Source organism: Salmo salar, chromosome 28 (genome assembly GCF_965601325.2).
Source record: "Salmo salar chromosome 28, fSalSal1, whole genome shotgun sequence".
NCBI classification, from domain to species: Eukaryota; Metazoa; Chordata; class Actinopteri; order Salmoniformes; family Salmonidae; genus Salmo; species Salmo salar.
Genome location: NC_138318.1, coordinates 39,485,001 through 39,509,171, shown reverse-complemented (window position 1 = coordinate 39,509,171; position 24,171 = coordinate 39,485,001). Strand labels below are relative to the sequence as shown.

Genomic DNA, 24,171 nt, shown 5'->3' with positions numbered 1-24,171 from the left:
GTGTGTGTGTTTGTACGTGTGTGTGTGTGTGTGTGTACGTGTGTGTGTGTGTGTGTGTGTGTGTGTGTGTGTGTGTGTGTTTGTACGTGTGTGTGTGTGTGTGTGTGTGTGTGTGTTTGCACGTGTGTGTGTACGTGTGTGTGTGTGTGTGTGTGTGTGTGTGTGTGTGTTTGTACGTGTGTGTGTGTGTGTGTGTGTGTGTGTGTGTGTGTGTGTGTGTGTGTGTGTGTGTGTGTGTGTGTGTGTGTTTGTACGTGTGTGTGTGTGTGTTTGTACGTGTGTGTGTGTGTGTGTGTACGTGTGTGTTACCCACCTGTTTTGATGATGGTACACAGGTCATAGAGCAGCAGCTTTGTGTCTCCCTCAGTGTCCAGACGCTGTTCCAGACAACTGGTGAGGTCATGCACCACCTTCTGCATGTTACTGTCCTGGTACTGCTAGACACCGGAGACACAAACGTTACACACACACCATGCAACTGCCGACTGCACACGTTGACTGTGATTGTAATCCATTGCATTACATTTTTCAATATAATTAATTGGGATTTTCTCCTTCATTATTTAATTCATTCATTAATTTAGCCAGTATAGTCCAATCAGTAACAATTGCTGTTGTTTTTCAGGGATTCCTATGTTCCATAGAATGTAATTAATTAATTAATTTAGCCAGTATAGTCCAATCAGTAACAATCTCTGCTGTTTTCCAGGGATTCCTTGGTTCCATAGAAACAAATTAATTTATTAATTTATTGCTTCATTAAAAGGCATCATCAGTCCTCACTCAGCCCTGATTAGAACACTCCCTCTCTCCATCTCTCTCTCCACCTCTCTCCCTCCCTCCCTCCCTCCATCTCTCTCTCTACCTTTCTCCCTCCCTCTCTCCATCTCTCTCTCCACTCTCTCTCCATTTTTGCCTCTCCATCTCTCTCTCTCTCAATCTCTCTCGCCTGACTGCCCAGCTGAATGAGGAGCAGCTGTACATCTTTATACAGTGTTACATAACAGGCCCAGGCCTCCCTCTCTCCTTCACAGGGCCAGAAAGAACAGATCGATAGCCCTGTCTATTTATGTGCCTGGAGAGAGAGAGAGAGAGAGGAGAGAGAGAGAGAGAGAGAGAGAGAGAGAGGAGAGAGAGAGAGAGAGAGAGGAGAGAGAGAGAGAGGAGAGAGAGAGAGAGAGAGAGAGAGAGGAGAGAGAGAGAGAGTGGTCAGAACAGGACAATTCTCTCTATTCCTCTCTCACTTCCCTCTCTATCCTCTGCCGCTTCTTTTCTGGCCTAGCATTGGAAAAGTGTTTACATTGACAAAGACAATCAGACACAATCGTTACACACACAAAAAGTGAAGAGAATAACAACTTTTAAAATACTATATTATTAGCAGTAAATGTAGTGTAACATTTAAACTGTTACATCAGCTATGTACAGTGTTGTGACAATGTGCAACTAGTAGAATGTATGAATGATGAGGGGAAATAAATAGACAGGCAAGTATAAGATATATTTACATTGGTGTTTCTGACCCACTGTGTGTTTCTGACCCACCTTTTCTTGTGGCAGCAGGTCACAAATTCTGCGGCTGAGATTGCACACTGCTGTGTTTCGCCTAACAGATACGGGAGTTTGTCAACATTTTGTTTGAATTCTTTGTGGGTTTGTGTAATTTGAGCGGAATATGTGTCTCTAATATGGTCATACATTTGGCAGGAGGTTAGGAAGTGTAGCTCAGTTTCCACCTCATGTTGTGGGCCATGGCCACATATCCTGTCTTCTCTTGAGAGCCAGACCTGCCTACGGCTGTAAATAGTCAAGGCTTTTCTTAGTTTTGGGTCACTCACAGTACCTGATGTATTCTGCTACTGTTTACATTCTGTTAAGGGCAAGGTAGAATTGAATTTCTCATAATTTGGTTGGGTCTAATTGTTGTTGTTGTCCTGGGGCCTCTGTGGACTGTTTGTATTTGTGAACAAAGAGCCAGAACCAGCTGGCTGAAGGGGACTCTTTTCTAGGTTCATGTCCTTACAGGTTAGGGCTTTGTGGTGGAAGGTTTGGGCTTAGCTTTCCTTTAGGTGGTTGTGGAATTTAACAGCTATTTTCTGGATTTTGACAATTAGTGGGTATAGTCCTAATTCTGCTCTGTATGCATTATTTTTGGGGTTTTCTTTGTATGATGAGGATATTTTTTGGCAGAATTCTGCATGCAGAGTCACGCTTTGGTGTTTGTCCCATCTTGGGAATTCTTGGTTGGTGAGTGGACCCCAAACCTCACAACCATAAAAGGCAATGGGTAACTGAGTATCTTTTTGCCAGATCCTCATCGGGATGTCAAATTTTATGTTCCTTCTGATGGCGTAGCAAGCCTTTTTTGTCTTGTTTCTTAGATTGTTCACAGCCTTGTGGAAGTTACATGTGGTGCTGATGTTTAGGCTGAGGTCTTCCACTTTGTAATTCTTTGTGTGCTCTAGGGCAACAGTGTCCTGGCATCTGAACCTTTTTTGGAACACAATTATTTTTGTCTTACTGAACCCAAGTCTGACAGAATATGTACAGAAGATCTAGGTGCTGTTGTAGCATCTCCTTGGTTGGGGACAAAAGCACCAGATCATCAGCAAAAAGTAGACATTTAATTTCAGAATCTAGATGGGTGAGGCCGGGTGCTGCAGAATGTTCTAGTCATTAATATAAATCTTGAAGAGGGTGGGGCTCAAGCTGCATCCCTGTCTCACCCCTCAGCCCTGAGGGAAGAAATCGGAGTGTTTATTGCCAATTTTGAACGTACACTTATGTTGGCAAACATTTATTTTATAATATCGTAGGTTTTCCCCACCAACACCGCTTTCCATCAGTTTATACAGCAGGCCCTCGTGCCAAATTTAGTCAAAAGCTTTTTTTAAATCAACAAACCATGAGAAGACTTTGCTTTGGTTTCGTTTTGTTTGTTTGTCAATAACCGTTCTGGGACCGGGGGCAGTATTGAGTAGTTTGGATGAAAAATGTGCCCAAATTAAACGGCCTACTACTCGGGCTCAGAACGTAGGATATGCATATTATTAGTAGATTTGCATAGACAACACTCTGAAGTTTCTAAAACTGTTTGAATGGTGTCTGTGAGTATAACATAACTCATATGGCAGGCAAAAACCAGAGAAAATTTCAACCAGGAAATGGAAGGTCTGAGAATTGTAGTTCTTCTTTTGAATGCCTTTCGAAACTACACTGTCGGTGGGGTAACGTTGCACTTCCTAAGGCTTCCATTGGCTGTCAAAAGCCCTCAGAAAGTTGTTTCATCCGTATCCAGTAACCGGGCAGAATATAGGAGCTCAGTCACCAGTCAGGGTGTGCAGAGTGAATACGTGGTCTGTTGTATGATATTTTGGTAAGAAGCCAATTTGACATTTGTTTTTTTTACATATGATATGTTAGCTGATATACTGTCCAGGCTTTCTACTGCTAAGTTTACACCTTCACTATTACAGGGAAACATTTTGTCCAGGTAGTTGTCTAGGAGGGATTGGATTTGTTTTTTGGACAATGTTCTTAGGTAGCTTTCTTCACAATCTTCCTTCCATCTATAGCGTTTCTTAATAGCGTGCAGTTTGTTGGGCTTTGATTCCTCATGGTTGGGTATTGCTCTGTTTAAGTAGGCTGTGATTTGGCTATGGTTTGATAAGGGTGTCAGTGGGCTGACTGTGAATGCTCTGAGAGACTCTGGGTTTAGGTCTGTGGCTTCCCGGGTGGCGCAGCGGTTTAAGACACTGCATCTCAGTGCAAGAGGTGCCACTACAGTCCCTGGCTTGAATCCAGGCTGATTGGGAGTCCCATAGGGCGGCGCACAATTGGCCCAGCGTTGTCAGGGTTTAGCCGGGGTAGGCTGTCATTGTAAATAAGAATGTGTTCTAACTGACTTGTTACATTTTTAAAAAGCTGCTGCCAAGGGATGAGCAGTACCTACCAATGAAGTCCTCTTGAAGTCTACCATTGACTATGTACAGACTGAGCTTCAGGAGTTGTTGTGTCGAGGGTGGCATATGGGGGAGGGAATGCTGTCACCTCCAGGTTTGGTGTATGTTACGCAGGTCACGAAGGTCTGGGCTGTGTGTCCGTTGCTCTGTTGCTCCTGTGTAATGTGTTGGGTATGCGGTTGAGGGTGATGTCCTTTAGGGATGCTGGCGAAGGTGGGGACTGCGGCCTTGTAGAGGTGGACCTGGTCATAAAGGCTGTTCAAGTCCAGGGTGGAGTGGTGGGCCAGGTAGACATTAGGTTTTGAGACACAGTCAATGGAAATGCTTACGTTTACCCACTGTGTCATAGCAGGGTGGAAATATTTTTGTGCAATCAGAGTAGACATTTCCCCACTTGTGAGTTGGGGAAAATGGAAGAAGCTTTTTCAGTCACTCCCTTGAGTGCTGTGGCCTCAGGTCATTTGTGCCTGTGTGTATTATTATGTGGCTAGGTGACCCTAGTTGGTCCTCAGAGAGCAGGTCTTGGTGCACCAGAGTTTAGCCACTGTGTTTGGACACCAGAGTTTAGCCACTGTGTGTTTGGACACCAGAGTTTAGCCACTGTGTGTTTGCGAGACACCAGAGTTTAGCCACTGTGTGTTTGGACACCAGAGTTTAGCCACTGTGTGTTTGCGAGACACCAGAGTTTAGCCACTGTGTGTTTGCGAGACACCAGAGTTTAGCCACTGTGTGTTTGGACACCAGAGTTTAGCCACTGTGTGTTTGGACACCAGAGTTTAGCCACTGTGTGTTTGGGCACCAGAGTTTAGCCACTGTGTGTTTGGGCACCAGAGTTTAGCCACTGTGTGTTTGGGCACCAGAGTTTAGCCACTGTGTGTTTGGGCACAAGAGTTTAGCCACTGTGTGTTTGGACACCAGAGTTTAGCCACTGTGTGTTTAGACACCAGAGTTTAGCCACTGTGTGTTTGGACACCAGAGTTTAGCCACTGTGTGTTTGGACACCAGAGTTTAGCCACTGTGTGTTTGGACACTAGAGTTTAGCCACTGTGTGTTTGTTTGGACACCAGAGTTTAGCCACTGTGTGTTTGGACACCAGAGTTTAGCCTCTGTGTGTTTGGACACCAGAGTTTAGCCTCTGTGTGTTTGGACAGCAGAGTTTAGCCACTGTGTGTTTGCGAGACACCAGAGTTTAGCCACTGTGTGTTTGGGGAACAATGCATTTTCTTGTATGTATTTCCTGTTTGAGTACATAAGGAGTACAATCTGTGGCTTTTTTTTGTGTCTTCAGTGGGTGTGGGTCGGGTTTGACAGGATGGGTTCTAGGAGGGGCTGGGGTGATGTTGAGGCTGTGGTCAGGGTCATGGGATGTTCTGCTAGCTTCTCTGCTGGGGTGGCCAGCTCTCTCATGGGGTTGTTCTGCTAGCTTCTCTGCTGGGGTGGCCCGCTCTCTCATGGGGTTGTTCTGCTAGCTTCTCTGCTGGGGTGGCCAGCTCTCTCATGGGGTTGTTCTGCTAGCTTCTCTGCTGGGGTGGCCCGCTCTCTCATGGGGTTGTTCTGCTAGCTTCTCTGCTGGGGTGGCCAGCTCTCTCATGGGGTTGTTCTGCTAGCTTCTCTGCTGGGGTGGCCCGCTCTCTCATGGGGTTGTTCTGCTAGCTTCTCTGCTGGGGTGGCCAGCTCTCTCATGGGGTTGTTCTGCTAGCTTCTCTGCTGGGGTGGCCAGCTGTCTCATGGGGTTGTTCTGCTAGCTTCTCTGCTGGGGTGGCCAGCTCTCTCATGGGGTTGTTCTGCTAGCTTCTCTGCTGGGGTGGCCAGCTCTCTCATGGGGTTGTTCTGCTAGCTTCTCTGCTGGGGTGGCCAGCTCTCTCATGGGGTTGTTCTGCTAGCTTCTCTGCTGGGGTGGCCAGTTCTCTCATGGGGTTGTTCTGCTAGCTTCTCTGCTGGGGTGGCCTCTCATCTTCTCCTGCCTCTGGGCCTCTTTCTGCTCCTCGTCTTTCTCCTGTTGACGCAAGAGTCCAGAATGCAAGCATGTCTCACTCCCCCTCCAGCTCTCTGGGTCTGGTTAAGGGGGTGTTGTTGTGCTGGACTGTTGTCTGGGTCTGGTTGAGGGGGTGTTGTCTGGGTCTGGTTGAGGGAGTGTTGTTGTGCTGGACTGTTGTCTGGGTCTGGTTGAGGGGGTGTTGTTGTGCTGGACTGTTGTCTGGGTCTGGTTAAGGGGGTGTTGTCTGGGTCTGGTTGAGGGAGTGTTGTTGTGCTGGACTGTTGTCTGGGTCTGGTTGAGGGGGTGTTGTCTGGGTCTGGTTGAGGGAGTGTTGTTGTGCTGGACTGTTGACTGGGTCTGGTTGAGGGGGTGTTGTCTGTGTCTGGTTGAGGGGTGTTGTTGTGCTGGACTGTTGTCTGGGTCTGGTTAAGGGGGTGTTGTTGTGCTGGACTGTTGTCTGGGTCTGGTTGAGGGGGTGTTGTTGTGCTGGACTGTTGTCTGGGTCTGGTTAAGGGGGTGTTGTTGTGCTGGACTGTTGTCTGGGTCTGGTTAAGGGGTGTTGTTGTGCTGGACTGTTGTCTGGGTCTGGTTAAGGGGGTGTTGTTGTGCTGGACTGTTGTCTGGGTCTGGTTAAGGGGGTGTTGTCTGGGTCTGGTTGAGGGAGTGTTGTCTGTGTCTGGTTGAGGGGTGTTGTCTGTGTCTGGTTGAGGGGTGTTGTTGTGCTGGACTGTTGTCTGGGTCTGGTTAAGGGGGTGTTGTCTGGGTCTGGTTGAGGGAGTGTTGTTGTGCTGGACTGTTGTCTGGGTCTGGTTGAGGGGGTGTTGTTGTGCTGGACTGTTGTCTGGGTCTGGTTGAGGGGGTGTTGTTGTGCTGGACTGTTGTCTGGGTCTGGTTAAGGGGGTGTTGTTGTGCTGGACTGTTGTCTGGGTCTGGTTAAGGGGGTGTTGTTGTGCTGGACTGTTGTCTGGGTCTGGTTAAGGGGGTGTTGTTGTGCTGGACTGTTGTCTGGGTCTGGTTGAGGGGGTGTTGTCTGTGTCTGGTTGAGGGGTGTTGTTGTGCTGGACTGTTGTCTGGGTCTGGTTGAGGGAGTGTTGTTGTGCTGGACTGTTGTCTGGGTCTGGTTAAGGGGGTGTTGTTGTGCTGGACTGTTGTCTGGGTCTGGTTAAGGGGGTGTTGTTGTGCTGGACTGTTGTCTGGGTCTGGTTAAGGGGGTGTTGTTGTGCTGGACTGTTGTCTGGGTCTGGTTAAGGGGGTGTTGTTGTGCTGGACTGTTGTCTGGGTCTGGTTAAGGGGGTGTTGTTGTGCTGGACTGTTGTCTGGGTCTGGTTAAGGGGGTGTTGTCTGGGTCTGGTTGAGGGGGTGTTGTCTGGGTCTGGTTGAGGGAGTGTTGTTGTGCTGGACTGTTGACTGGAGTATGGTGACACGTTGTTCGAGCTCCACCTGCCTTACTTCCAGCTGGATGACCCTCTGATTGGCTGCTTGCCTGTGGGGCTTTTTATGAAAGGGGTGTGGTCTGATACCCTCTGGCTCGGGGAGTCGTCACCAGGAGAGAGAGACTCTCCTGCTGTACACCCTCTTTGATTCTGTGATAGTCCAGCTGAATGGTTTGGGGTTGCCCTGTACACCAATACTGTTTCAGACCATCCCCTGGCATGACCATCCCCAGTACAGGTTGACATTGGCTGTCTCAGTCCTGGTTGTCTAGTATCCTGAGTTTCCCCCCATTACTACCACCCCCCCCCCCCCCCACCCCCCCAACAGAGCGGTAGTGTGTTAATATAGCACTGTGCCAGGGGATGGTCTGGTTAATATAGCACTGTGCCATGCCAGGGGATGGTCTGGTTAATATAGCACTGTGCCAGGGGATGGTCTGTGTTAATATAGCACTGTGCCATGCCAGGGGATGGTCTGTGTTAATATAGCACTGTGTCATGCCAGGGGATGGTCTGGTTAATATAGCACTGTGCCATGCCAGGGGATGGTCTGGTTAATATAGCACTGTGCCAGGGGATGGTCTGGTTAATATAGCACTGTGCCAGGGGATGGTCTGGTTAATATAGCACTGTGCCAGGGGATGGTCTGGTTAATATAGCACTGTGCCAGGGGATGGTCTGGTTAATATAGCACTGTGCCAGGGGATGGTCTGGTTAATATAGCACTGTGCCAGGGGATGGTCTGGTTAATATAGCACTGTGTCATGCCAGGGGATGGTCTGGTTAATATAGCACTGTGTCATGCCAGGGGATGGTCTGGTTAATATAGCACTGTGCCAGGGGATGGTCTGGTTAATATAGCACTGTGCCATGCCAGGGGATGGTCTGGTTAATATAGCACTGTGCCAGGGGATGGTCTGGTTAATATAGCACTGTGTCATGCCAGGGGATGGTCTGGTTAATATAGCACTGTGTCATGCCAGGGGATGGTCTGGTTAATATAGCGCTGTGCCAGGGGATGGTCTGGTTAATATAGCACTGTGCCAGGGGATGGTCTGGTTAATATAGCACTGTGCCAGGGGAGGGTCTGGTTAATATAGCACTGTGCCATGCCAGGGGATGGCCTGGTTAATATAGCACTGTGTCATGCCAGGGGATGGTCTGGTTAATATAGCACTGTGTCATGCCAGGGGATGGTCTGGTTAATATAGCACTGTGCCATGCCAGGGGATGGTCTGGTTAATATAGCACTGTGCCAGGGGATGGTCTGGTTAATATAGCACTGTGCCAGGGGATGGTCTGGTTAATATAGCACTGTGCCAGGGGATGGTCTGGTTAATATAGCACTGTGCCATGCCAGGGGATGGTCTGGTTAATATAGCACTGTGCCATGCCAGGGGATGGTCTGGTTAATATAGCACTGTGCCAGGGGAGGGTCTGGTTAATATAGCACTGTGCCAGGGGATGGTCTGGTTAATATAGCACTGTGCCAGGGGATGGTCTGGTTAATATAGCACTGTGTCATGCCAGGGGATGGTCTGGTTAATATAGCACTGTGCCATGCCAGGGGATGGTCTGGTTAATATAGCACTGTGCCAGGGGATGGTCTGGTTAATATAGCACTGTGCCATGCCAGGGGATGGTCTGGTTAATATAGCACTGTGCCAGGGGAGGGTCTGGTTAATATAGCACTGTGCCATGCCAGGGGATGGTCTGGTTAATATAGCACTGTGCCAGGGGATGGTCTGGTTAATATAGCACTGTGCCATTCCAGGGGATGGTCTGGTTAATATAGCACTGTGCCATGCCAGGGGATGGTCTGGTTAATATAGCACTGTGCCATGCCAGGGGATGGTCTGGTTAATATAGCACTGTGCCATGCCAGGGGATGGTCTGGTTAATATAGCACTGTGCCAGGGGATGGTTTGGTTAATATAGCACTGTGCCATGCCAGGGGATGGTCTGGTTAATATAGCACTCTGTCATGCCAGGGGATGGTCTGGTTAATATAGCACTGTGCCATGCCAGGGGATGGTCTGGTTAATATAGCACTGTGCCAGGGGATGGTCTGGTTAATATAGCACTGTGCCATGCCAGGGGATGGTCTGGTTAATATAGCACTGTGCCAGGGGATGGTCTGGTTAATATAGCACTGTGTCATGCCAGGGGATGGTCTGTGTTAATATAGCACTGTGTCATGCCAGGGGATGGTCTGTGTTAATATAGCACTGTGCCATACCAGGGGATGGTCTGGTTAATATAGCACTGTGCCAGGGGATGGTCTGTGTTAATATAGCACTGTGTCATGCCAGAGGATGGTCTGGTTAATATAGCACTGTGCCAGGGGATGGTCTGGTTAATATAGCACTGTGCCAGGGGATGGTCTGGTTAATATAGCACTGTGCCATGCCAGGGGATGGTCTGGTTAATATAGCACTGTGCCATGCCAGGGGATGGTCTGGTTAATATAGCACTGTGCCAGGGGATGGTCTGGTTAATATAGCACTGTGTCATTCCAGGGGATGGTCTGGTTAATATAGCACTGTGCCATGCCAGGGGATGGTCTGGTTAATATAGCACTGTGTCATTCCAGGGGATGGTCTGGTTAATATAGCACTGTGCCAGGGGATGGTCTGGTTAATATAGCACTGTGCCATGCCAGGGGATGGTCTGGTTAATATAGCACTGTGCCAGGGGATGGTCTGGTTAATATAGAACTGTGCCATGCCAGGGGATGGTCTGGTTAATATAGCACTGTGTCATGCCAGGGGATGGTCTGGTTAATATAGCACTGTGCCATGCCAGGGGATGGTCTGGTTAATATAGCACTGTGCCATGCCAGGGGATGGTCTGGTTAATATAGCACTGTGCCATGCCAGGGGATGGTCTGGTTAATATAGCACTGTGCCATGCCAGGGGATGGTCTGGTTAATATAGCACTGTGCCATGCCAGGGGATGGTCAGGTTAATATAGCACTGTGCCAGGGGATGGTCTGGTTAATATAGCACTGTGTCATGCCAGGGGATGGTCTGGTTAATGTAGCACTGTGTCATGCCAGGGGATGGTCTGGTTAATATAGCACTGTGCCAGGGGATGGTCTGGTTAATATAGCACTGTGCCAGGGGATGGTCTGGTTAATATAGCACTGTGCCAGGGGAGGGTCTGGTTAATATAGCACTGTGTCAGGGGATGGTCTGGTTAATATAGCACTGTGCCAGGGGATGGTCTGGTTAATATAGCACTGTGCCAGGGGATGGTCTGGTTAATATAGCACTGTGCCATGCCAGGGGATGGTCTGGTTAATATAGCACTGTGCCAGGGGATGGTCTGGTTAATATAGCACTGTGCCATGGGATGGTCTGGTTAATATAGCACTGTGCCAGGGGATGGTCTGGTTAATATAGCACTGTGCCATGCCAGGGGATGGTCTGGTTAATATAGCACTGTGCCAGGGGATGGTCTGGTTAATATAGCACTGTGCCATGGGATGGTCTGGTTAATATAGCACTGTGCCAGGGGATGGTCTGGTTAATATAGCACTGTGCCAGGGGAGGGTCTGGTTAATATAGCACTGTGCCAGGGGATGGTCTGGTTAATATAGCACTGTGCCAGGGGATGGTCTGGTTAATATAGCACTGTGCCAGGGGATGGTCTGGTTAATATAGCACTGTGCCATGGGATGGTCTGGTTAATATAGCACTGTGTCATGCCAGGGGATGGTCTGGTTAATATAGCACTGTGCCAGGGGATGGTCTGGTTAATATAGCACTGTGCCAGGGGATGGTCTGGTTAATATAGCACTGTGCCAGGGGATGGTCTGGTTAATATAGCACTGTGCCATGCCAGGGGATGGTCTGGTTAATATAGCACTGTGCCATGGGATGGTCTGGTTAATATAGCACTGTGTCATGCCAGGGGATGGTCTGGTTAATATAGCACTGTGCCATGCCAGGGGATGGTCTGGTTAATATAGCACTGTGCCATGCCAGGGGATGGTCTGGTTAATATAGCACTGTGCCATGCCAGGGGATGGTCTGGTTAATATAGCACTGTGCCATGCCAGGGGATGGTCTGGTTAATATAGCACTGTGCCAGGGGATGGTCTGGTTAATATAGCACTGTGCCAGGGGATGGTCTGGTTAATATAGCACTGTGTCAGGGGATGGTCTGGTTAATATAGCACTGTGCCAGGGGATGGTCTGGTTAATATAGCACTGTGCCAGGGGATGGTCTGGTTAATATAGCACTGTGCCATGCCAGGGGATGGTCTGGTCAATGTAGCACTGTGTCATGCCAGGGGATGGTCTGGTTAATATAGCACTGTGCCATGCCAGGGGATGGTCTGGTTAATATAGCACTGTGCCAGGGGATGGTCTGGTTAATATAGCACTGTGCCAGGGGATGGTCTGGTTAATATAGCACTGTGTCAGGGGATGGTCTGGTTAATATAGCACTGTGCCAGGGGATGGTCTGGTTAATATAGCACTGTGCCATGCCAGGGGATGGTCTGGTTAATATAGCACTGTGCCATGCCAGGGGATGGTCTGGTTAATATAGCACTGTGTCATGCCAGGGGATGGTCTGGTTAATATAGCACTGTGCCAGGGGATGGTCTGGTTAATATAGCACTGTGCCAGGGGATGGTCTGGTTAATATAGCACTGTGCCAGGGGATGGTCTGGTTAATATAGCACTGTGCCATGGGATGGTCTGGTTAATATAGCACTGTGTCATGCCAGGGGATGGTCTGGTTAATATAGCACTGTGCCAGGGGATGGTCTGGTTAATATAGCACTGTGCCAGGGGATGGTCTGGTTAATATAGCACTGTGCCAGGGGATGGTCTGGTTAATATAGCACTGTGCCAGGGGATGGTCTGGTTAATATAGCACTGTGCCATGGGATGGTCTGGTTAATATAGCACTGTGTCATGCCAGGGGATGGTCTGGTTAATATAGCACTGTGCCATGCCAGGGGATGGTCTGGTTAATATAGCACTGTGCCATGCCAGGGGATGGTCTGGTTAATATAGCACTGTGCCATGCCAGGGGATGGTCTGGTTAATATAGCACTGTGCCATGCCAGGGGATGGTCTGGTTAATATAGCACTGTGCCAGGGGATGGTCTGGTTAATATAGCACTGTGCCAGGGGATGGTCTGGTTAATATAGCACTGTGTCAGGGGATGGTCTGGTTAATATAGCACTGTGCCAGGGGATGGTCTGGTTAATATAGCACTGTGCCAGGGGATGGTCTGGTTAATATAGCACTGTGCCATGCCAGGGGATGGTCTGGTCAATGTAGCACTGTGTCATGCCAGGGGATGGTCTGGTTAATATAGCACTGTGCCATGCCAGGGGATGGTCTGGTTAATATAGCACTGTGCCAGGGGATGGTCTGGTTAATATAGCACTGTGCCAGGGGATGGTCTGGTTAATATAGCACTGTGTCAGGGGATGGTCTGGTTAATATAGCACTGTGCCAGGGGATGGTCTGGTTAATATAGCACTGTGCCATGCCAGGGGATGGTCTGGTTAATATAGCACTGTGCCATGCCAGGGGATGGTCTGGTTAATATAGCACTGTGCCATGCCAGGGGATGGTCTGGTTAATATAGCACTGTGCCATGCCAGGGGATGGTCTGGTTAATATAGCACTGTGCCATGCCAGGGGATGGTCTGGTTAATATAGCACTGTGCCATGCCAGGGGATGGTCTGGTTAATATAGCACTGTGTCATGCCAGGGGATGGTCTGGTTAATATAGCACTGTGCCAGGGGATGGTCTGGTTAATATAGCACTGTGCCATGCCAGGGGATGGTCTGGTTAATATAGCACTGTGTCATGCCAGGGGATGGTCTGGTTAATATAGCACTGTGCCAGGGGATGGTCTGGTTAATATAGCACTGTGCCATGCCAGGGGATGGTCTGGTTAATATAGCACTGTGCCAGGTATCTGTAGATTGAGGAGCATCGTTTTGTACTCTTTCCGTGTCTTCTCTTTTTGGTTTTTACATCAACCAACCAACCAAGGGGTACTGTACTGTGATGACCTCTGAGGCCAAAGAGGCCTCTGTATTTAGGTGGGGGAGGCTGTGAAACTCTGCTGCCATTGTTGGACTCAAAGGGCTTTCACACATCTCACTTCACACCTCGCTGCACATTGAAGTTTATGCCGGGTCTGTTCTCTCCTAGTTAAGCTTGGTAGCTTTATTAACTTAACCTTTCAAAATATCAATTCAATTCAATACAAAAGGCTTTATTGGCATGGGAAAAGAAGTGAAATAGAAAATAAACAAAAGTGAAATATCAATAAAAAAATGAACAGTAAACATTACACTCACAGAAGTTCCAAAGGAATAGACTTTTCAAATGTCATATTATGTCTATATACAGTGTTGTAATGATGTGCAAATAGTTAAAGTACAAAAGGGAAAATAAATATACATAAATATGGGTTGTATTTACAATGGTGTTTGTTCTTCACTGGTTGACCTTTTCTTGTTGCAACAGGTCACAAATCTTGCTGCTGTGATGGCACACTGTGAAATTTCACCCAATAGATCGATTGGTGTTTATCATTTGTTTTCAAATTCTTTGTGGGTCTGTATAATCTGAGGGAAATATGTGTCTTTTAATATGGTCATACATTTGGCAGGAGGTTAGGAAGTGCAGCTCAGTTTCCACCTCATTTTGTGGGCAGTGTGCACATAGCCTGTCTTCTCTTAAGAGCCAGGTCTGCCTATGGCAGCCTCTCTCAATAGCAAGGCTATGCTCAATGAGTCTGTACATAGTCAAATCTTTCCTTCATTTTGGGTCAGTCTCAGTGGTCAGGTATTCTGCCACTGTGTCTCTCTGTTTAGGGACAAATAGCATTCTAGTTTGCTCAGTTTTTTTGTTAATTCTTTCCAATGTGTGTTGCTGTCCTGGGACTCTGTGGGGTCTGTTTGTGTTTGTGAACAGAGCCCCAGGACCAGCTTGCTTAGGGGACTCTTCTCCAGGCTAATCTCTCTGTAGGTGATGGCTTTGTAATGGAAGGTTTGGGAATCGCTTCCTTTTAGGTGGTTGTAGAATTTAACGGCTCTTTTCTGGATTTTGATAATTACCAGATATCGGCGTAATTCTGCTCTGCATGCATTATTTGGTGTTTTACATTTTACACAGAGGATATTTTTGCTGAATTCTGCATGCAGAGTCTCAATTTGATGTTTGTCCCATTTTGTGAATTATTGGTTGGTGAGCGGACCCCAGACCTCACAACAATAAAGGACAATGGGTTCTATAACTGATTCAATGTTTAGCTAGATCCTAATTGGTGTGTCGAATTTGATGTTCCTTTTGATGACATAGAATGCCCTTCTTGCCTTGTCTCTCAGATCGTTCACAGCTTTGTGGAAGTCACCTGTGGTGCTGATGTTTAGGCCGAGGTACAGGGCATTCGGAAAGTATTCAGACCCCTTGACTATTCCACATTTTGTTACGGTACAACCTTATTCTAAAATTGATTAAATAAAAACATTTCCTCATCATTCTACACACAATACCCCATAAAGACAAAGCAAAAACATGTTTTTAGAAATGTTTGCAAAGTTATTAAACATAATAAACAGAAATAACTTATTTACATAAGTATTCAGACCATTTGCTTTGAGACTCAACATTGAGCTCAGGTGCATTCTGTTTCCATTGATTATCCTTGAGATGTTTCTACAACTTCATTGGAGTCCACCTGTGGTAAATTCAACTGATTTGACATGATTTGTAAAGACACACACCTGTCTATATAAGGTCCCACAGTTGACAGTGCATGTCAGAGCAAAAACCAAGCCATGAGGTTGAAGGAATGGTCCGTAGAGCTCAGAGACAGGATGGTGTCAAGGCACAGATCTGGGGAAGGGTACCAAAACATTTCTGCAGCATTGAAGGTCCCCAATAACACAGTGGCCTCCATCATTCTTAAATGGAAGTAGTTTGGAACCGGGGGACAAGGGACTTGGTCAGGGAGGTGACCAAGAACCCGATGGTCACTCTGACAGAGATCCAGAGTTCCTCTGTGGAGATGGGAGAACCTTCAAGAAGGACAACAACCTCTGCAGCACTCCACCAATCAGGCCTTTATGGTAGAGTGGACAGATGGAAGCCACTCAGTAAAAGGCACAACAGCCCGCTTGGAGTTTTCCAAAAGGCGCCAAAGGACTCACAGACCATGAGAAACAAGATTCTCTGGTCTGAAGAAACCAAGATTGAACTATTTGGCCTGAATGCCAAGCGTCACGTCTGGAGGAAACCAGGCACCATCCCTACAGTGAAGAATGGTGTTGGCAGCATCATGCCGTGGGGATGTCTTTCAGTGACAGGGACTAAGAGACTAGTCAGGATCGAGAGAAAGATGAATGGAGAAAAGTACAGAGAGATCCCTTGATGAAAACCTGCTCCAGAGCGTTCAGGACCTCAGACTGAGGCAAAGGTTCACCTTCCAACAGGACAACGACCCTAAGCACACAGCCAAGACAACGCAGGAGTGGCTTTGGGACAAGTGTCTGAATGTCCTTGAGTGGCCCAGCCAGAGCCCGGACTTGAACCCGATCTAACATCTCTGGAGAGACCTGAAAATAGCTGTGCAGCGACGCTCCCCATCCAGCAGAACTTGAGAGGATCTGCAGAGAAGAAAATAAGAAAAGGAGAAACTCCCCAAATACAGGTGTGCCAAGATTGTAGCGTCATACCCAAGAAGACTCGAGGTTGTAATCGCTGCCAAAGGTGCTTCAACAAAGTAATGAGCAAAGGGTATGAATACTTATGTAAATGTGATTTTCCTTATAGTGGCGTACAGCAGGTCAGCCACCAGCGGGAGACTCGTCGAGGCCTGGTAACAGACGGAGTATACATCACGAGGCGGTGGCTCCATCTGCTGGACGTGCCAGGTCTCGACGGGCTCTCCGGACAGAACTAATTGGGGCTGATTGGGAGCTGGTGAGTAATCAAGGGCGGATTGCTCACCAGATGTGCCAGAAGGGCAGCACACAAGGAGAGGACTGGGGGAAGTGAGGTGACTTCCATGTGGTTGGATCCGGTTACCCGAGCTAAACCGAGGGAGTTGAGTTTACCCGACAGGATACAGGAAGACCCGGAGAGGTTCTCATGGGTGGGACCTGTTCTTAAAAAAAAAAAAAAAAAAATGTAATAAACACCCTTGAAAAGGAGCTAATCATACTCTGTCCGTGTCTGATCTATGTAAACGTCTTGACCAAACCCACCCGGATCCATCACAATATATATATATATATATATATATATATATATATATATATATATATATATATATATACACTACCATTCAAAAGTTTGGGGTCACTTAGAAATGTCCTTGCTTTTGAAAGAAAAGCAAATTTTTTTTTAGACATTTGACATCAGATTTTAGTAGGGTGAGGCCGGGTGCTCCCTCCCTCACCCTGCTAACTGTCACACACACCGTCCTATACACGCCAGTGCCGTCTTAGTGCCGTCTATTAGCACTTGGTGACATGATCACTCATATAGTCATATATCATATATATATACACTACCATTCAAAAGTTTGGGGTCACTTAGAAATGTCCTTGCTTTTGAAAGAAAAGCACATTTTTTTGTCCATTAAAATAACATCAAATTGATCAGAAATACAGTGTTGACATTGTTAATGTTGTAAATGACTATTGTATCTGGAAACGGCAGATTTTTTATGGAATATCTACATAGTCGTACAGAGGCCCATTATCAGCAACCATCACTCCTGTGTTCCAATGGCACGTTGTGTTAGCTAATCCAAGTTTATCATTTTAAAACGCTAATTGATCATTAGCAAACCCTTTTGCAATTATGTTAGCACAGCTGAAAACTGTTGTCCTGACTAAAGAATCAATAAAACTGGCCTTCTTTAGACTAGTTGAGTATCTGGAGAATCAGCAGTTGCGGGTTCGATTACAGGCTCAAAATGGCCAGAAACAACACATTTTCTTCTGAAACTCGTCAGTCTATTCTTCTTCTGAGCAATTAAGGCTTTTCCATGCGAGAAATTGCCAAGAAACTGAAGATCTCGTACAAAGCTGTGAACTACTCCCTTCACAGAACAGTACAAACTGTCTCTAACCAGAATAGAAAGAGGAGTGGGAGGCCCCGGTGCACAACTGAGCAAGAGGACAAGTACATTAGAGTGTCTAGATTGAGAAACAGACGCCTCACAAGTCCTCAACTGGCAGCTTCATTAAATAGTACCCGCAAAACACCAGTCTCAACGTCAACAGTGAAGAGGCGATTCCGGGATGCTGACCTTCTAGGCAGAGTTGCAAAGAAAAAGCCATATCTCAGACTGGCCAATAAAAATAAAATATTAAGATGGGATAATGAACACAGACACTGGACAGAGAAAGATTGGAAAAAAGTGTTACGGACAGACAAATCTATGTTTGAGGTGTTCGGATCACAAAGAAGAACATTCGTGAGACGCAGAAAAAAATGAAAAGATGCTGGAGGAGTGCTTGACGCCATCTGTCATCATGGTGGAGGCAATGTGATGGTCTGGGGGTGCTTTGGTGGTAAAGTGGGAGATTTGTACAGGGTAAAAGGGATCTTGAAGAAGGAAGGCTATCACTCCATTTTGCAACGCCATGCCATACCCTGTGGATGGCGCTTAACTGGAGCCAATTTCCTCCTACAACAGGACAATGACCCAAAGCACAGCTCCAAACTATGCAAGAATTATTTAGGGAAGAAGCAGTCAGCTGGTATTCTGTCTATAATGGAGTGGCCAGCACAGTCACCGGATCTCAACCCTATTGAGCTGTTGTGGGAGCAGCTTGACCGTATGGTACGTAAGAAGTGCCCATCAAGCCAATCCAATTTGTGGGAGGTGCTTCAGGAAGCATTGGGGTGAAATCTCTTCAGATTACCTAGAATGCCAAAGGTCTGCAAGGCTGTAATTGCTGCAAATGGAGGATTCTTTGACGAAAGCAAAGTTTGAAGGACACAATTATTATTTAAATGTAAAAAAAATCATTATTTCTACCCTTGTTAACGTCTTGACTATAATTCCTACTCATTTTGCAACTCATTTCATGTATGTTTTCATGGAAAACAAGGACATTTCTAAGTGACTTCAAACTTTTTAACGATAGTGTATAAATTTGCCAATATTTAGAAAACCCTGTTTTTGCGTTGTCATTATGGGGTAATGTACGTAACAAAATGTGGAAAAAGTCAAGGGGTCTGAATACTTTCTGAATGTACTATATATAGTTTTTTTGTGCTCTAGGGCAACGGTGTCTAGATGGATTTTGTATTTGTGGTCCTGGCAACTCAACCTTTTTTGGAGCACCATTATTTTTGTCTTACTGAGATTTACTGTTAGGGCCCAGGTCTGACAGAATCTGTGCAGAAGATCTAGGTGGTGCTGTAGGCCCTCCTTGGTTGGGGACAGAAGCACCAGATCATCAGCAAACAGTAGACATTTGACATCAGATTTTAGTAGGGTGAGGCCGGGTGCTGCAGACTGTTCTAGTGCCCTCGCCAATTCGTTGTTGAAGAATATCTCTCTCCCTTTTTCTCTATTCCCTGTCCTCCCTCACCCTGCTAACTGTCACACACACCGTCCTATACACGCCAGTGCCGTCTTAGTGCCGTCTATTAGCACTTGGTGACATGATCACTCATATAGTCTCTCTCTCTCTGGTTCATGTAGACACTCGCTAACCCTCTAAGCTCTGGTTCATGTAGACACTCGCTAACCCTCTAAGCTCTGGTGATAGCAGGAAACTAGTGTTAATTTTAGAATCTTCCTTCTAGTTATTTTTAAATGAATACCTCAAGTCGTATCATATAAAGACACACAATAATTGTTTTGTTTTGCCCCTTGCAGCACCCTCCCACCTCTGCAGTTAAAAAAAACATTTTCTCTATCCCTCGCTAACCCTCTAAGCTCTGGTTCATGTAGACTCTCTCACTCTCTCACTCACTCACTCACTCACTCACTCACTCACTCACTCACTCACTCACTCACTCACTCACTCACTCACTCACTCACTCACTCACTCACTCACTCACTCACTCACTCACTCACACTCATATCAACAGCAGTTCTTACCAAACTGAGTGTATTTTTGTGTTCCAGACCATATTGAGTGTGTTCCTTTCAATCAATGTTTTATCAACTCTCTAGACAGACTGTATATGGGATTTTCTTAACAACAAAAAAAGAATAAAGTCCAAAAAACTGAAAACAAAGCAAAGGAAGTCAAAACACGTTTTCTTTACGTTAAAATAAGGCATCTTTGTCTTAATCTAAGTAGATCCAAAACTATTTAAAATCTTCACAGAGAAGGTTCTTATTGTTTAAACAGGATTATTAATCCAATACCACCGCACTTTAAATAGAATGAGATCACTTAATCTGGATATTAGTCTAGTTGGATGCTACATAAAAAGTTAAAACAGTCACAGACAGACAGACAGACAGACAGACAGACAGACCGAGGCAGACACACAGACATAGACAGAGAGACAGACAGACGCAGACACATAGACCGACATAGAAACACAGACAGACAGGATGTAACACTTACCCTGCTGCCTTCTTTAGCTGATGACGTGTCATCTGAAAGAAGAAGGTGAAACAAGCTGTTACACTGCGGTGGAGAAGGAGACAAAGGAAACAAGACAAAGGAAACAAGGAGACTAGCTAGGAGACATGGTATCTAGGAGAGATGGTTCCAGAGTTCATGTGCTCATTACAACAAAACTCAGCAACAAAAAAAAGAAACGTCCCTTTTTCAGGACCCTGTCTTTCAAAGATAATTCGTACAAATCTAAATAACTTCACAGATTTTCACTGTAAAGGGTTTAAACACTGTTTCCCGTGCTTGTTCAATGAACCATAAACAATTAATGATCATGCACCTGTGGAACGGTCGTTAAGACGCTAACAATAATGTCAATTAAGGTCACAGTTATGAAAACTTAGGACACTAAAGAGGCCTTTCTACTGACTCTGAAAAACACAGAACGAAAGACACCCAGGGTCCCTGCTCATCTGCATGAACGTGCCTTAGGCATGCTGCAAGGAGGCATGAGGACTGCAGATGTGGCCAGGGCAATAAATTGCAATGTCCGCACTGTGAGACGCCTAAGACAGCGCAACAGGGAGACAGGACGGACAGCTGATCGTCCTCGCAGTGGCAGACCACGTGTAACAACACCTGCACAGTATCGGTACATCCGAACATCACACCTGCGGGACAGGTACAGGATGGCAACAACAACTGCCCGAGTTACACCAGGAACGCACAATCCCTCCATCAGTGCTCAGACTGTCCGCAATAGGTTGAGAGAGGCTGGACTGAGGGCTTGTAGGCCTGTTGTAAGGTAGGTCCTCACCAGACATCACCGGCAACAACATTGCCTATGGGCACAAACCCACCGTCGCTGGACCAGATAGGACTGGCAAAAAGTGCTGTTTTCTGACGAGTCGCGGTTTTGTCTCACCAGGGGTGATGGTCGGAATCGCATTTATCATCGAAGGAATGAGTGTTACACCGAAACCTGTACTCTGGAGCGGGATCGATTTGGAGGTGGAGGGTCCGTCATGGTCTGGGGTGGTGTGTCACAGCATTATCGGACTGAGTTTGTTGTCATTGCAGGCAATCTCAACGCTGTGTGTTACAGGGAAGACATCCTCCTCCTTCATGTGGTACCCTTCCTGCAGGCTCATCCTGACATGACCCTCCAGCATGACAATGCCACCAGCCATACTGCTCGTTCTGTGTGGGATTTCCTGCAAGACAGGAATATCAGTGTTCTGCCATTGAGCACGTCTGGGACCTGTTGGATCGGAGGGTGAGGGCTAGGGCCATTCCCCCCAGAAATGTCCAGAAACTTTCAGGTGCCTTGGTGGAAGAGTGGGGTAACATCTCACAGCAAGAACTGGCAAATCTGGTGCAGTCCATGAGGAGGAGATGCACTGTAGTACTTAATGCAGCTTAATGCATTTCTGTTAGTCACATGTCTGTACCTTGTTCAGTTTATGTCTCAGTTGTTGAATCTTGAATCTTATGTTCATACAAATATTTACACATGTTAAGTTTGCGGAAAATAAACGCAGTAGACAGTGAGAGGATGTTTCTTTTTTTGCTGAGTTTACATTGAAGGGACAGCAGGGAACATACTGAATGTGGAAAATGACATTATGGACAGACAATGCTGTTTAGAATAGCAACATAATTGAAAAGTATTTTTTAAGCACCAGAATCTTCCACCTATATAGGATCTTAAAATGTTACGTCATTTAGCAGACGCTCACATCTAGAGCGACGTACAGTAGTGAGTGCATACAGTCCATTTTTATACTGGTCCCCCTCATGGAAATCGAACCCACAACCCTGACGTATCAAACGCCACGCTTTACCAACTGAGCTACACGAGGGACCTTATTTTGAGTCAGTTTGCTACAGCAGGAAAATAGTCAGTAAATGTGAATTATTAGGTGTATTGATAATAATAATTAATGGACGTTTTGATACATATTTATTATATTATTGATACTATTATGACCAACAGATTGTGAATTCACTGTCTGGTCTTAATAATCAATCAATGTGATTTTGTTTCACTCAATTTCTGTCTGTATAGGCTATTTGGTTAAATGGTTTCTGGCTGGGCAAATAAGTGGAGGTGGTATAGCTAATCTATTCGTTTGTTCATTTATCACTGATGAGAAACACTTAGCATGCTATAATGTAGCCTAAATCAAGTGTTCATCTATCACTGATGAGAAACACTTAGCATGCTATAATGTAGCCTAAATCAAGTGTTAATCTATCACTGATCAGAAACACTTAGCATGCTATAATGTAGCCTAAATCAAGTGTTAATCTATCACTGATGAGAAACACTTAGCATGCTATAATGTAGCCTAAATCAAGTGTTAATCTATCACTGATGAGAAACACTTAGCAGGCTATAATGTAGCCTAAATCAAGTGTTAATCTATCACTGATCAGAAACACTTAGCATGCTATAATGTAGCCTAAATCAAGTGTTAATCTATCACTGATGAGAAACACTTAGCATGCTATAATGTAGCCTAAATCAAGTGTTAATCTATCACTGATGAGAAACACTTAGCATGCTATAATGTAGCCTAAATCAAGTGTTCATCTATCACTGATGAGAAACACTTAGCATGCTATAATGTAGCCTAAATCACTGATGAGAAACACTTAGCATGCTATAATGTAGCCTAAATCAAGTGTTCATCTATCACTGATGAGAAACACTTAGCATGCTATAATGTAGCCTAAATCACTTATGAGAAACACTTAGCATGCTATAATGTAGCCTACATCACTGATGAGAAACACTTAGCATGCTATAATGTAGCCTAAATCACTGATGAGAAACACTTAGCATGCTATAATGTAGCCTAAATCACTGATGAGAAACACTTAGCATGCTATAATGTAGCCTAAATCACTGATCAGAAACACTCAGCAGTGTAGTCCTATTATTATTGCATATAGGCAATTGCAACTCCAAAAGCCTGCGCAGGTTGTGAAATATGAACCCGAGACACACATGCTTTTTGAAAATAGGATTATTGAGTATAATGATGAAGTTAAGTCTCTACGCTCCCTAACAAAGTGGAGTTGGGATGAAACACGGATCAAAAAAGCATTTGCTCTGTTTAAAAATATCACTTGTCCCCCCCCCCCAGTTTCGTGATATCCAATTGGTAGTTCCGATTTTGTCTCATTGCTGCAACTCCCCAACAGACTCGGGAGAGGCAAAGGTTGAGAGCAATGTTGCAAGTTCACTAGGCCAAGCTTTGGGCTGGCCCTTTTGGGCTGGACCCTTTGGGCTGGACCCTTTGGGCTGGACCCAAGTTAATAGTTGATGCAATGTTTCAAGTTGGTTGCAGACAGGCCATGTGTAGCCAATGTGATTTATAGGATATTTATTTTTATCAGGATATTGCAGGCTGCAATGTTTTTATTTGCTGGCTTTATGTAGGCTATTTTTACATAGTTGGCAATAGAAGTTAGTTTTTAGGTTTGTTTTATTTTCATTTAGATTTGGATAGAATTTTGATTAACTACATGACAATGATTTTGAGATATGATGACGTTATTATAAATTAAATTAAACTGTTTCACGAAAAATGTGCATATGAAAACCATGACTGGCACACAGATCGGTAGAAATGGTAAGCTAAATTAGCATTCCACATGAGAAAGGTTGCCGACTCCTCGTGTCAAATCTTACCGGGCAACTTCAGGAGAGTAATGTGAGAATCTGAGACAGCCAGCAGGAGCAGGAGGAGAACAGATCGGTCAGGTGAAGTTTTTTTTTTAATTCTAGCTATCTAGATCTCTGACACCCTCTTGAGGCATTTGTCTTAAAGCATCAGACAAGCTCAATACATAGACAGTAGTTGATTTTATTAAAATACATGGGGTGTGTCTATCTATGGATAAAACAAGTAAATGTAGACCATTCAATTGGTTGACCAAGATGTTTTTTTTTTTGTTGGGGACAGCACTACTGATCGGGTAGGCGTGTCTTGTCTGTGTTATGAACAAAATAACGATTTATTTATTTAATTTGGATGCCGCAGCCATGGCTGCACAAATCTATAACATCGGCCTAATTAAACTAAAAATGTATGTTATTTTCGTTGCTATTAGTCTTATGTTTCATCTTATGTATGTGCTTAAACCAATAACAATTTTACAATTATTTATTTATTTTTGATGGTGTATATAAATATTGAAGA

At 45.6% G+C, this 24,171-nt stretch overlaps 1 protein-coding gene across 1 annotated transcript in view; it reads right to left on the bottom strand.

Moving 5' to 3' along the window:
- Positions 1-24,171, bottom strand: part of LOC106589947 (cAMP and cAMP-inhibited cGMP 3',5'-cyclic phosphodiesterase 10A) — a 97,076-nt gene that overhangs the window by 67,563 nt on the left and 5,342 nt on the right. The window contains exons 2-3 of the mRNA XM_082970594.1: positions 19,967-19,998; positions 314-434 (exon numbers count right to left, since the gene is read on the bottom strand). Of these exons, the coding sequence (XP_082826720.1) occupies positions 314-434; positions 19,967-19,998 (153 nt within the window). The remainder of the gene's footprint in view (positions 1-313; positions 435-19,966; positions 19,999-24,171) is intronic.